This window comes from Myxocyprinus asiaticus, chromosome 33 (genome assembly GCF_019703515.2).
Source record: "Myxocyprinus asiaticus isolate MX2 ecotype Aquarium Trade chromosome 33, UBuf_Myxa_2, whole genome shotgun sequence".
NCBI lineage: Eukaryota > Metazoa > Chordata > Actinopteri > Cypriniformes > Catostomidae > Myxocyprinus > Myxocyprinus asiaticus.
The window spans coordinates 3,455,851-3,471,044 of record NC_059376.1 but is presented as its reverse complement, the minus strand read 5'-3'; the positions used below and the strand labels follow the sequence as shown (position 1 = coordinate 3,471,044).

The following is a 15,194-nucleotide window of genomic DNA, read 5'->3' as shown; positions in this document are numbered from 1 at the left end:
CTCGGTATGGACAAAAGTGTCCAGAGTGTTTAATTCAGACATTTATTTGAATGCTGCCTCGAGCATATGGCTGAACCCAAAATTATGTATTGATAAGTCCCCCTTCTGCTGGTCAGAGTGGATTGTGAGGGGGGTTACTACACTCGGTGACCTATATGAGAGTGGAATGTTGAGATCCTTTGGTAATTTGGCTCAACATTTTGGGATTCCCAGATCTCAGTTTTTTAGGTATTTACAGTTGCGCCACCTGCTCTGTTCTATTTTTGGGAGTAGCATACACCCTCTTAAAGTGGCGGACACTTTGGGAGTGGTGATTACTGCTTTTGGAAAAGGTCATGAGGCATCAGTGTATTACTCCCTGCTAGTTCAGAGTCTGGGGGATGGAGCTTTAACCTCTATCAAGAGATTATGGGAGAAAGATTTTAATTTGGTATTGGAGGAGGGAATGTGGGCTAGGATTCTAAAAAACATCTGTATCTAGAGATGCAAGGGTGCAACTTGTACAATTCAAGATTCTACATAGATTCTGTTGGACACCCTCTAGACTGTATAGGCTTGGGCTTAAAGACACACCCACCTGCTGGCAATGCCAATCGGAGGATGGGGACATGGCCCATGTTTTTTGGTGGTGTGCTGAGATTCAGGAATTTTGGTTGAAAGTACAGAGTTTTGTGTGTGACGTGTTGGGCTTTCGGATTTCGTTTTGCCCCAGACTCTGTGTTTTGGTTAATGGGGCGGACATCGAGGTAGGTGACAAATACATAAAAGATTGGGTTTTCACCAGTGCGATGATAGGCAGGCAGATTGTTTTAAGAGGTTGGAGGTCAGTGGGAGCACCCTCAATTTGGGAGTGGTGCGAGGAGATGGGAAGTGTAGTGGCCTTCGAAGAGGTAACATTTAGAAGGCTGGGGATAAGGGATTCTTTTAATGGGAAATGGGGTAGATATTTGATGTTTATGGGGGGCTCTCGGCGTGTAGTTTTAGAATTTTATGTTTATTATATATATATATATATATATATATATATATATATATATATATATATATATATATATATATATATATGCGCATGTATGTGTATGTATATATATATATATATATATATTTTATTATATATTTTTTATTTATTTTCTTATTTTTTTATACTCTGTGTGTGTGTGTGTGTACTTATGTATGACCAGTGGGATGTTCGTTTGGGGTCAGGTGGGGTTCTTGATTGGGGAGGGATAGTAGTGGGAGTTAAATCTTGATTCATTGTAGATATGTTTTGTTTCTCTTTTTTTTTCTTTGAAGAATCAATAAAAAATGTTAATCACAAAAAAAGAATATTTTGGGCAGATTAAAGGAATAGTTCAAAAAAAGAATAGATGGGCTCATATAATACCTCATGAAAGAACACCTTGAGGAAGACCTCCTGTAACTGATCACACAGTCCAGAAAATTCCACCACAAAATCCTCAATGGGATGATTCCACTGACGGAGACACATGAACTGAACTGCTGGGTTCATGTTCAGTCATGAATTCTGTAATGTCGAGGCAGGCAAACAGGAGCAAGACAAAGCCGATGTTTTGGAGAACCCAAGTGCAGTTTATTAAATAAAAATATACAAAAATGAACAACCTAATATAACAATGACTATAAAACCATGAACAAGAAACAATGGCCCTAACCAAGAGCAACATTACACGATCAATACACGACAAAGGCAAACATGAGGGCTTAAATACACAGACATGGGTTAACAAAATAACAAGAAGACCAATGAATTGACAGAACTAATAAACAAGATTACAAGACTAATATTCATAAGCCAATGAGAAGACAAGACTAATAAACCAAAAAATAATAAGAATAAAATACATGAAACATGACTGGACAAGGAAATCACATGACATTGACAGGAACAGGAAACAGTGAACTATGACATGACAAGGGACATGAACTTCAAAATAAAGGTCAAAACGAAAGACAGGAATCAAAACATGAACAAAAACAAACATAAACGTGACAAAGAAGACACGTTCTTATTAAACAGATTATTTAAGAAGACATACATGAGTAATGTAATCTTGCAGTTTAAAACTCATAAATAGGCCCTAAATAAATAATAAAAAATATGGTTAACAAAGGAGATTAGAGTGAGAGTGTGCACTAAGCAATTCATTCTCTCTCTCTTCATCCTATTCCTCTTCTTGCTTCCTCCAATGGCTGGTTCAAATAGTCCTATTCTGTTTACATGGCAGTCACAAACTGCATGTTGGATAATGACAGTAAGGCTACAAGTGCATAGTGTCTACACCTCTATCAAGATGATATATAAATATTTAGATAGGTCTATGAATAGTTCATTACTGAATCCCATCATTGTAATCCTGTTCTGTGTGCCTTTGTTCAGTTTCCAGCCAAAGGAACAAAACTTTAGGCTACATGAGAGCCCCATATGATTCACATCAAATGCATTCACATTACAGACATTTCTTTCGTCAGTTTAATGAATCTCTATGAAGTTAAGCATTAATACATCTGAAACCCTGTCTTACAAAAGTCATCATTATTTCTTTCATTACATTCAGTAATCAATTACTTTCAGCACCGTAACAAGGTTACATAGCCTTTAATTTCCATGGCTTGTCAGTATTTCTGCATTATTTTCATGTTAAGACAAACATATTAAGTTTCAGCACCCTTACAGTAAGTGCTACTTTACAACGAGCAATCTACATGCTGGTTTGAGAAACAGGCATTACTCTGTCTCAAAATTACGTGTGATATTAGTCAAGATGATCGTAGAAGCTTAAGTTGCAACGTTATCTGGAAACCCAGCCTAAATCTCTTTGAAGTTCATCTTGAATTAACTGCAGAATTACCCATAGATGCATTGTCCTTTATTAATTGGTTGATTAGTTGGCATAAATTTATGGTCTATGTATTCCATTTTAAGAGAGTGAAGTCCATGCTATGACCAAGATGATGCAGGCATAGATCAGTGAGGTGCATCGCAGTCTGGCTGGAAGCTTGTGGTAGTTCATTTCGGTGGTCAATCCTAAATCCAAGGTTCAGGCAGTCGCCAGTGAAGTATCCCATGTCTTACAGATTACTACACATTGCGTGCTCTTAACGTGTTATTACATTGGATGATAGCACTGATTGATTCCATTTTATTAGTGCAGCGCTAGATCAACTGGTTAGTTTATTTCACCAGGTTACAAATCAGAATTACAGTTGGATACTGTAAAGACCTGGGGAAAAATATTTAAATGTATTTTATTTAAGATTGTGTTGTTGGGCCATGAACAACCTATTGGCCGGCCCCAAATGGCCCACGGGTTCAGGTTTGATATGCCTGGTCTAGACTTAAACTGAGAGAGTGTGTCTGAGTCTCGAACAATGGTAGGAAGGCTATTCTATAGTTTGCGAGCCAAATAAGAAAAGGATCTACCTCCTTTTGTGGATTTTGATATCCTCTGTATTATTAACAGGCCAGAATTTTGTGAGCGTAGTGAACGTGATGGAATATAGCGTGATAGGAGGTCGCTTAAGTTTTGAGGATCTAGACCATTCTAAGCTTTGTATGTAATTAACAGAATTTTAAAATTGATACAAAACTTAACAGGTAGCCATTGTAGTGATGATAAAATGGGGCTGATATTGTCATATTTCTTGGTACTAGTCAGCACTCTAGCTGCTGCATTTCGAACCATTTTAAGTTTATTTATTGAACCTACGGGACATCCTCCCAGTAAAGCATTACAATAATCTAGTCTTAAGGTCATTAATGCATAAATTAGTTTTTTGGCATTAAACAGCCTATCGATTCAAACTGATTCATGAAACAACAAAAATGGAAAAGGTAACAAGCAAAAATATCAAATCAGTGTTTTGGCCAACAAATAATGTAACTGCTAAACTCACGTTACAACCTTCCCAGGCAAAAATGACATGTCCCAACATGACATTTATGAAGTATATCCTTGTCTTTATGTCCTACCTGTTAACAATGAAAACTCGTTGTGTGATTGGACTTATGTAGTGTCCCCTATATATATCGGAACAAAAAAAATAATACATTCTTGGATACATTTATTACATATAATTCTGTTTATTTATAAAAGATCCTTGCATAAGTTTTTAAATATATATAAGCTCAGTTTATAATGCTTGAGCTTTTTTACAGACTAGAAGACAGCTTTAAACAATTCTTCCTCACCTAACTCAGAAAGTTCCCTGTATAACAAGATTTCTAAAGAAAACTACATGATTAAGAATAGAGTGAAATAATAAAGAGATTTAAGCTGCAGTATACTCATATTATTATAAATCCAGCTAAATAATTAAAAAGTTATTATAAGGCTGAAAAGGTAAAATAGGAATAGACTCTTAATAGCAAACAAATATTTAAAAAAAATTTTTTTTCATGTTTTAGGACAAATCAGATGGTTCACTGCGACTCTCTGATTTGATTTAATATCACATATTGTATGAGGAGTTTAAGACTCTTCTAAACTGTTGACTTTAGCACAGGCGGGTGAGTTTGTATTGATATCCAGCTGCTGCAGGGCTTCTAGCACCCTCCAGGATGCGTCATTGATTTTGAAGATGCTGAGGCATTTACTCAGGGCTGAGCTCTTCATGTCTGCTCCACTTGACAGCTTCTCATGGAGCTTCAGTAAGTCTTCGGGCAGATGAAATATCCTGCAGCCTCTGAGTTCAGCGGGCATCTTTCTCTTGTCTTTGTTCTGATCCAGGTGAATGATCCAGAACTTTTCCCACTGTTGTGGGTCATGAGCAGTGCTGGTTACCAGGTTAAGCACCAGAGCAAAAAGATTATTGGCAGAGGCTGAGACAGTGTGATTGGTGGCTGCATTTGGTTTAAGGTTGTCTGGAAAGACAGATATTCATAGACACAATAAAATAAATGCAGTGTTTACAATCTTTTCATGAAACAAGTTTATCAAACATCTGAAGCATTTGTCTTGTGCAACCATGAAGGTGACACAAATAGGTCTGTAGCAACTCATAACTAATAATAAAGCATAGTGTAATAACTTCACATTTTCTATTATGTTAAATGTAGTAAATGTTCATAATTTTATCAAAATGTAATAAAATTGTGTTTAATTTTATAAATTGTTTTGCATAATGCAATAGGTTATTATATTATGAGAAATGTATTACCCACTATAAGAACCCACTATTAAGAACCCACTATGGTGCAATCACAGTAAATAATGTTATAACAGCAGATAATGTAAAGTGTACATGAAATGTGGCCTAATGTTTATAATAAATGTATCTTAACATAATAAACTTATAAGCACAATCGGTGTAATAGTATAATTTTTTTTTTGTTATTTTTTTTTTTTTTTGGCAAATGTAACAGGTTATTGCATTAAGAGGATTTAATTAGGCTACCTTGTGAACTCACAAAAAACATTTTCATAAATAAATGTAATCATTTTGTGATTGTGACCTGCTCCAACATTTTTAGTCGCTTTGAACTGTTGGTTATTTTTATTATTATTGTTCTTTAAAGTTACTGGTTTGAAAAAGTTTTTTTTATTTATTTATTTTTTTTATATATAAGAAGTTGTCCTACATATTAACATATTAGCTTCTACATATTCTGTAATCTGTGTGCTCAAATGTAGTAAAGAAAAGTATAGTATACAGTACTGTATACATTAATTGCAATGTTCAGCTAGCGTGTTATTGATCCGGACCACAAGACATCATAACAGTGAGAGTCCCCTCTCAATTTGGGCGAATTCCAATCAAAAGTGGGCCCTACTTTCTCTGAAGAGCAGAGCCCTTGAAATGGGTACTGTGAAGGAAGCATGAAATTACAGTATGAATCTACCCTTTACTAACAGCCTTGTGGAAGGGTGCTTTACCGTGTGACTGTTGCCTCTCTCTTCCGCATTAATCTGAGTAGCGTTGTTGGTTATTTTAACAACAGACTGTAGCAGAGACACACAATGAGCTGCAGTATAGATGGATATGGCATCTTTCTCAATAAACACACTGCAGAGAACAAGATCGAAGCAAATGGAAACTGTCCGCACTGGCCAGTTCCACTCTGATGGTTCAGCAGAGCCGGAAAAACTAGGTTTGTGATAGGATAAGTTCACGGGGTGCCAAAGCACCTTTAGACTAATATACAGAAGCCAAATAAGTGTTTTTTCCCCTGCTAAATTTAGTTTTACTGAGCAGCATGTTACCAGCATTTCATAATAAACAAACAGAAAGAACAATAAAACATTTTTTAAATTAATTCAGAGATGGTATCTTCTCTGTTGTATGGATGGCATGCAGAGACAACCAAAAGTCATCCCATTTATACTTAACTAAAGTAAGCAGTATTTTTAAGCACTGTTGATATGTAAATTATGGTTTGTTTGTTATTAGTAGATCCTCACATCTGTCGCTTGAAATATTTCCCACTCAAATTTAAAAGCTCCATGTTCACACATACAGTGGACTAATTTCATAAAAATTGTCTAATTTTACAGATAACACCCTATATATTAAGAAGTTATTGCAATAATAAATAACATTGTATATGTTTACAATTTTATGATTAAAAAAAAAGGTAATATTTGTTTTTATGTCTAAAGTTTAAAAGCATGCCATTTCAGTTGTGTGCTCTATTTTCAAGCAAAAATCTTATTTTATTCCACTGGATGGCAGCAAGTAAAAAAATTAATATTTGTTTTTATGTCTAAAATTTAAAAGCATGCCATTTCAGTTGCGTGCTCTATTTTCAAGCAAAAATCTTATTTTATTTCACTGGATGGCAGCAAGTACTAGAAAAAAGATTTTTTCCTCTATCATCTTCCATCACATTATACTGATCTGAAATATAGGTGGTGCGCTAATGCAATTTAGCCCTCACCCATAGACAACAAGTCTTTTTTTGAAGTGCTGAGAGCTTCCACACTATTTTGTTGAATATCTTGGCTTCTGAGTTGTCTAGAAGCCGAATCTAGGTGTCATTGGAAAGCAAAGAAGCCCAGCTTTACAATTATGTGTAACACTTCATCTTTTGTAGATGGGAACCTATTTTTCTGATTATTTGTTTCTACTTTTTCTACCGGACTTCAAATTTTGTTCTAATTCTTTTTCACACAACATTGGATTATTCACCCAAGCAAGCTAACAAACGAGTAAACAAGTAATTTCTTTAACTAATTTTAAAGCAAACAACCCAAGGTAAGATTTGATATGAAATGTAAGGCTATTTGGGGCTTACAGATCAGTGGTCAGCAAAGAAAAGAGATTGCATTTTATGCCTTACCGAAGTAAAATTTCACTTTGTGATATTTTTGAAAATAATTCAAATTGTGGTATGGCAACAAAATAAACTGTACAGTCATCTGAGAATGATACCTTTAATTTGATATATGACTTGTCTATATAAGTGCTATGTTAAGGACTTTTATATTGATTTTAAAATTTCTACAACGTCACCTCTAGGTGGGGCCAATTTGCAAAACAAATGTTTCCAGGCCTTATTTTGTTATTTCTGAAACTAAATGCAAAAGTGATGGGGTTCTCTAAAAGGGTCAGATTCTAAGCTTTAAAATGATACCACATATGCCTAATTTATGCATCCGGGGACTTCAGTGTTTTAAGTGATAAAACCACACTACTCTGGCTGTGTCTCTGGGTCCCCGATGTCCTCATCCTTGCCCCTGGTCTGGACAAAGCAGCACTTTTGAAGAGACTATTTGGACTATTTAGGTTTTAATATTCCTTTCTCTCTTTTACAAAGTACTATTGCTGCTAACTTGCTAATTTATAATAACTATTCATAAGTCATAGTCATAACAGTCATACAAGCCATATTGACTACTGAAACCATGAAAGTTATGATTGTCTGGACCTCTGTTGAGTAGCAGTGGTGGGCCGTGCATTTTAAGTCTAGGCCTTCAGTGTGATTCATGCCATTAAGAAAACACAGTTTCACAATGAATAGCCTCTGGGCATCGACCCCTCTGGGGTCAACGGATGCGCTGGCGCGTCCTGATGGATTTTTAACTCATAACAGTGGAAACAACTTAAAATAATCCATCATTTTTGGGCATACAGATAAGTGTAAGACAGCTTTAGAGACTATAAAGGGTCTACTTTTATTTGTGTACACTCACAATAACAACAAAACCTTGTGCTTTTGTAAAATAAAGAAAATAAACAGGGTGCGCTTTCAGCTGTCTCTGTCTCTGCGAGCATCTTTCTGAAACACGTCACAAAAATGAACTGAAACTCCGCGAATACTTATCAGACAAACATGAAACATATGTCTAAAGAAAGCTTAAAATGACTACTTTTAAATAAAACAATTTTCAAATAAAATTTAAAACAAATATTCTCCTGCAATGTAATCTGTGTGAAACAAAGCGATGTACAGTTTCTCCTGGCTCAGCTAATTATCACTAATGTGATCACAACCACCAACAGAGCGCGCTATTCATATGGTAATGTGCTGAGGCGATCAATGCAAATGGTAAACGCCCCCAACACTGCCTTAAAAAACATCGTTCATTCACTTTTCTGCACGTTTGGAAGATGGCACGCTACACAGGTGTGGAAGCTCCTGGATAGTGATGAAGAGTTCACATTTTCCTCAGAAGAAGAGTGGGAATCCGACGAGGAACGTTTGCATTTTGAAGAGTGACTTGATCCAGCCGAGGATACAATTTCGGACGAGTAAGTCATTTAGCTTTACGTACATTAGTTGACATGCTATTTTATATAAACATGTACATATTTTACTAGTTGGACTATTTCCAGAATTGCCAGCCAGGATTCAGAGTATTGAAATTTGAAATATGTCCTAATAGGCAAGTTTTAGTTACATTTAAATGTTGTTTCGGCTAAAGCAGGTATTTAAATTGTATGCTGTATGATATAAATATGATATGTAATATGATATAAAATAATATGAATGATTATATTTTAACTAGTGTTTATGCTGCCTCATTATCATCAACAAAATCAACGAAAATATCTGTTCGGGTGTAAATGTGTAAAATGTGTAAAATGTGCTGTAAATATGCCCATATTAGAAAATCAGCATATTAGAATGATTTCTGAAGGATCATGTGACACTGAAGACTGCAGTAATGATGCTGAAAATTCAGCTTTGATCACAGGAATAAATTGCATTTTACAATATATTCAAATAGAAAAAAGTTATTTTAAATTGTAAAAATATTTCACAATATCATTGTTTTTGCTGTATTTTGGATCAAATAAATGCAGCCTTGGTGAGCAGAAGAGACTTCTTTTAAAAACATTAAAAAATCTTACAGATCTAAAACTTTTAAACAGTAGTGTAGGTCTAAAGTTTTTAAGTAAATTCTTTATGTAAAGAAAATATAGTTGTAGCAGCGGGGGCGTGGTCAAGCATCTCTCCGGAGAGAGAGAAAGCGGTAAGGGCACTTACACCTGAGTTAAATTATGTCTAACACCTGTCTCTAATTTCAGTGAGCACGGGGAGAGCGGCATAAATAGAGCCACACCGCAGTTAGACGGGAGAGAGAGCCTTGGCACCAATTGTGAAGCCAAGAGTTATTATTGCGAAGTTGAGAGTTTATTTTGTGAAACAGCTTGTGGATTTTTTAGACTGAGTTATTGAACAGCATAAAAGCCTTGAACGACTGTATTTTTTGCAGTGAGGAAAATAAACGCTTACCTGAACCAGGAAATCTGCTTCTCGCCTCCTCCTTAGACTGAGAAGTGTTACACTGGTGCCGAAACCTGGGAAAAAGGTTTGAAGATGGATGGAAGTCGCCCCGTAGAGTCCTCCCAGTTGGCTGAGATCCTCCAAGCCCTCGCTGGCTTACATCGGAGCCACCAGCAATCCCTGCTTGAGCTCCAGCAAGATCAAGACCGCCGGTTTGTGGAGCTCATACGCGCTCAAGCAGAGGACCGACAGGCGATCCGGAGCCTCCTCAGCCAGGAGGCATCCCCAGCCGCGACCCCGGACACCCATACGCCGTTACCCCCGCCTGCGCTACAGAAGATGGGGGCGGCGGACGACCCAGAGGCGTTCCTGGATCTCTTCGAGCACACCGCCGAGATCTGGGGCTGGCCGCTCAGCCAGTGGGCGGCCCGACTCATACCGCTGCTGTCCGGGGAAGCCTAGCTCGCGGCTCAACAACTACCAGCGACGAGCCTCCTGGCTTACGGTGACTTAAAGAAAGCCATCCTGCAATGGGTTGGTCGGAGTCCGGAAGAAAGTTGTCAACTCTTCCAGAGCCTGAAGCTGGGGAGCTCCGGCCGCCCGTTTGCCTTCACCCAACGGCTCCGCGACGCCTGCCGGAGATGGTTGCTAGCGGGGGACCGTGGCGTCGACAGGATCATCGACCAGGTGGTACTGGAGCAATTAATACATCAACTGCCAAAAGGGACGGCGGAGTGGGTCCAGTGCCACCGCCCGGCGTCGCTGGAGGAAGCCATCCGGCTTGCGGAGGACCACATGGCGGCAATCCCGAGGGCGGAAGAGCCCTCCCACTCTCTCTCTCTTCCCCCTGTCTCATTCCCCTCCCCTATCTCATCTCGTTCTGCTCTCTCTCCAGGTCCCGTTCCTGCCCCACGCAGACGAGGAGGACTTCAGCCACTGAGAACAGTTCCCCGGGTGTGGGAGCCGACCTTCCCCTATCCCGATGCCCCACCACTCTCCCCCTCAGGGCCGACGCAAGTGCGGGCGTAGTGCCTGGGCCAACCTGCTGGAGGTGCAGGGACCCGGACCACTTACGGGATCAGTGCCCTCTGATGGAGCTGGGGACGTTGGTGCGGGTCTCTGACCTCCCACAGGCTGCCCCCGACCGAGCTGGAGCGTACCGGATACCGGTAAGTGTCAAGGGGGGTAATCACCAAGCGTTGGTGGACACCGGGTGTAATCAAACCGCTATCCACCAACGCTTGGTTCAACCTGAGGCATTGGACACAACTAAAATGGTGAGGGTGAAATGTGTGCACAGGGATATTCACAAGTATCCGGTGGTGACCCTGACAATTAAATTCCGGTGGAAAAAGCATAGAGTGGAGGCCGCGGTTAGTTCCCGCCTCACCCATCCGCTGATTTTGGGGACTGATTGGCCTGATTTTAGAGTTTATTAAAGGGAATTTGCGCGGATGGGTCCTGTATGAAGTTATCAAATTGAAAAACTTTTAAAATCATCAGTTATAAAACTGAGTTAAAGTGTCACTGAATGAATATGTATATGAATATTTAAATTCAGTGTATTTCTTAAGTAGTTTAAGACAAAAAAAAAAAAAGTATTGCTGTAAAGGAATACCAATGTTTTTTTTGGTTTTTTTTTTTCTTAAAATAATTGTTTTGTTTTGGAAAATATAACAGTATGACAAAGTTATAAAATTTTTCATTAAAATATTTTTTGGTGAGTTCATTATGTAATAAATTTCTCATAATGTAATAATCTATTACATTTGTCTATCAATTACTTTTAACTATTTGCATTATGTGCAAAGTGTGTATTTGTGTTTAGTGTGTATTTGCAAACGAACATTTCAATCTTTTTTCATTGGAATATCAGCCGATTATCTTTATATTTAAATGAGTTATATATACAGTATATATGTATATATATATATATATATATATATATATATATATATATATATATATATATATATAAATTCTTCCTAAATTGTTAATTTTATTGAAATGTAAACACCAACGTTTTATAGCACTATGCTTTCACTGTTTTTTCTATAATACTTTATGCATTTTCTGAGAAAATGCAGAATTTGCCTAGAAACCTAGAGTTTGTGCTTGCTCTGTTTAACCCTGTTATACAGTGATATTTCCCCCTTTAAAATAATATTTTGATTATTTCTAGATTTCAGGGAGTGACATCATGAAATTTTTAACCACATGGTTTGAACAGAGGCACATTTATCAGTATTTCATGTTTACACTTAGGCTACATCTCATAAAGCTCAACTCAAATTATAGTCATAATTCTTTTAAGAAAATAATTTTTTTTTGGAATTGCAAAAATTATTTTTTGCAAGTAAAGGCAGTTATTAAATATGTTTGCACTGATATTCAACCCTGTTACAACCCTACAATATTTAGAACGTAACAGTACATGAAGTACGTCAATTTCAAACTTAAAGGGGTCATGACATACTCTTTTTTTATAACTGAATTATCTTCCCTGAGGTCCAGTTATAATGTCAGTAAAGTTTTTTTTTTTTTTTTACCAAAACAGTCATAATTTAATAATATATTATCTTTCTCCACCAAGGGTGCAATGACGAAAAATAGGTGTTGATGTCTTGCTGAAGAGGCAGTCATTTGCAGATGTATTTGGTCATTGTGATGTCACAAGTTCCACAACGTGGAAAAGCTTGAAGATCTTGAGAATAGAAGACATTCTCATTAGAATAACATTCGAATTGTTGGAATTCCTGAGCATGAGGAGGGCAGAGATATGGTGAAATTCGTAGAGGAGCTTTTCCTGAGTCTGCTCGAAATAACAGGCCACAAGCTGGAAATCGAACAAGCTCACAGAGTCCCAGCTCACAGATCTGCTGAGGGAGGAAGGGTCTGATCGATTCTGGCTAAATTTTTGAGATCATCCGATAAAGATCTCGTGTTGCGCCTGGCGAGGAGCAAAGGAAAGCTTTCTTGGAAGAATTACAATATTTTCTTGTTCCCGGACTCTGCGAACTCGAAAAGAGGGAAAGCAATCGGTTTAGGGAATGCAAGAAACTCTTACATCAGCGGAAGATCACTTTTGCTCTGATGTTTCCAGCCAGACTGAGAATAAACACCAAGGACGGCAGCAAAGTTTTTACATGTCCCAAAGCAATATCTTTTATTGAAACAATGGGTGAGTAACCATTGGGTTTTTTTCTTCTGAGTGGATTGACTCACTGTACATACTCTGGCTTTCGGAGGAAGCTGGGCACCATTTTTGTTTCCTTTTTGTTTTGTGGATTAACACTTTTCCTTTAAGAAACTTTTGCATTGACGGAAGATCACTTTTACAATGAACGGATGACCGCAAAATATCTGCATGCCAACACAAAGTGTGTCTTTTATAAAGTTGGTGGACTGTGTAAATCGTGGGATATACTTTTATGCGGCCTCCGAGTGAATTGACTCTTGACCATCCAAGGAACCGGGATGCGTGTTTCGTTTCCTTTTGTGCTGGTTCCGCCTAGCGGTTGGAGCTTGTTTTGTTAAACAACATTACTTCGGGACAGTTATGGAAGAATCTGTCAGTTCCTTGTGCTTATGCCTCCTGTTGGCTGGAGTATGATTTGTGGAGTATTTTCGTGGGACATTGGAATGATTATGTCATCTGCTGCACACATCAGCTGGCTCACTGAATATTTGTTTGTCTGACTGATGAAACTGAACGGCTTTACGTATATCAGCTGGAATTTGTTTTGTGAAGGAGCACATCTTTGAAACAGTTCTGTGAATTAGTTTACACGTTCTTTGTATTTATTCTGACTATTGGCTGGGGTTTATTTTACAAAATATTTGATGTTATGTAATTTTGCCTTACAAATTTGTGAAGAAAAAAAAAACAAGTGAGGCAAATTGTCGCAGGGGCTCTTCTAGGCATACATGGACTCTTTGAGTTTAAAGGGATTGACGCCGGTTGGCGCTTTCGTGTGCGGGGTTAATGTGCACGTTTATATTTTTTCTGTTTGTTTTGTTCAGGAGGAAGTTCGGGGTTTTATTGTTGCATTAATGTTGAAATGTGGCCTTCATAATTTTGTCTTTGGCACACAATTAATTTTTTTCTATTATATCAAAATATCAAATGTTAATATGAATGTGCTATCTCTCTCCACATGGAATGTGAATGGGTTTGGGCACCCCATAAAAAGAAGGAAGGTTATTTCTTTTCTTAAACGTAAGAAATATGATATAGTGTTTCTTCAAGAAACACATCTTTCCCCGCAGGAAGCTGAAAAATTTGGGAAGATATGGGGTGGACATGTTTTCTTTAGTGTTGGCTCAAGTAAGAGCAAGGGAGTCATTATATTGGTAAATAAACATCTACAATTCAAATTTCTCAAACAGTTTAATGATAAATTAGGAAGAGTCATTATTGTTGTTAGCAGAAATTCAGGGGCAAAGTCTGATTTTGGCTAATATTTACGCACCTAACGCTGAAGATCAGGGCTTTTTTATAGATCTTGATGGGAAGTTGCAAGCCGCTGGCACCCAATCTTTTGATGGACTCAGTCCTTGATCATAGTGAAGCAAAAGTGTGTAAGCCCACTAGAGCAACATCGACGCTTCACAGGATGTGTAAAAATCTTGGTCTTACAGATATTTGGAGACTTTTGAACCCATCTGGTAGAGACTATAAATTTTTTTCATCAGTCCATAAGATTTATTCTAGAATAGATTTTTTTTATATATATCCAAATCCCTCATTTCATCTGTTGTTGATTGCTCAATTGGAAACATATTAGTCTCGGATCATGCCCTGGTGAGTTTAGAGGTGTTGCCACATATAGAGAAAAAGAAATCATATAGTTGGCGCCTTAATGTATCCCTTTTGCAAAATACTGATTTCCAACAAATGTTAAAGACTGAAACATCATGGTTACTTGTGTAACCTCCATTCCCTGATGGAGGGGACGAGATGTTGTGTCGATGTAGTGACACTAGGGGTCACTCTTGGGAGCCCGAGACATCTCTGGTCTTTGATAAAAGGCCAATGAAAATTGGCGAGTGGTATTTGCATGCCACTCCCCCGGATATACGGGTATAAAAGGAGCTGGTATTCAACCACTCATTCAGGTTTTATGCTGAGGAGCCGATATAAGGTCCGGCCATTTCAGTGGGTAGTTCAGCGTTGTGGCAGGAGGGACAAAACGTCTCGTTCCCTCCATCAGGGAACGGAGGTTACACAAGTAACCATGACGTTCCCTATCTGTCACTCACTCGATGTTGTGTCGATGTAGTGACACTAGGGATCCCTATACGAAATGCCACAATTGGCTGAACTGTGTTACGTGAACTGGCGGTGTGTTGTGGGCAGACTACTGTGTGCCTCATAGCCAGCACACCAGGTCAACACATAACCTCCCCCAACATAGTTATGAGTGTCGAATGACCCTTTCTGGGGACAAGTTGACTGCCCAAGAGATAGAGACAGGCTTAACCCAGTCATGGCCTCTTTTCCCCT

At 38.1% G+C, this 15,194-nt stretch overlaps 1 protein-coding gene across 2 annotated transcripts in view; it reads right to left on the bottom strand.

Annotated features, from left to right (window-relative positions):
• Positions 1 to 4,092: 4,092 nt before the first annotated feature.
• Positions 4,093 to 15,194, bottom strand: part of LOC127424737 (interleukin-17 receptor B) — a 64,813-nt gene continuing 53,711 nt past the window's right edge. For both annotated transcript variants that reach the window (XM_051670164.1, XM_051670165.1), the window contains one exon: positions 4,093 to 4,882. In XM_051670164.1, coding sequence (XP_051526124.1) covers positions 4,491 to 4,882 — 392 coding nt within the window. In that variant the 3' untranslated portion in view covers positions 4,093 to 4,490. The remainder of the gene's footprint in view (positions 4,883 to 15,194) is intronic.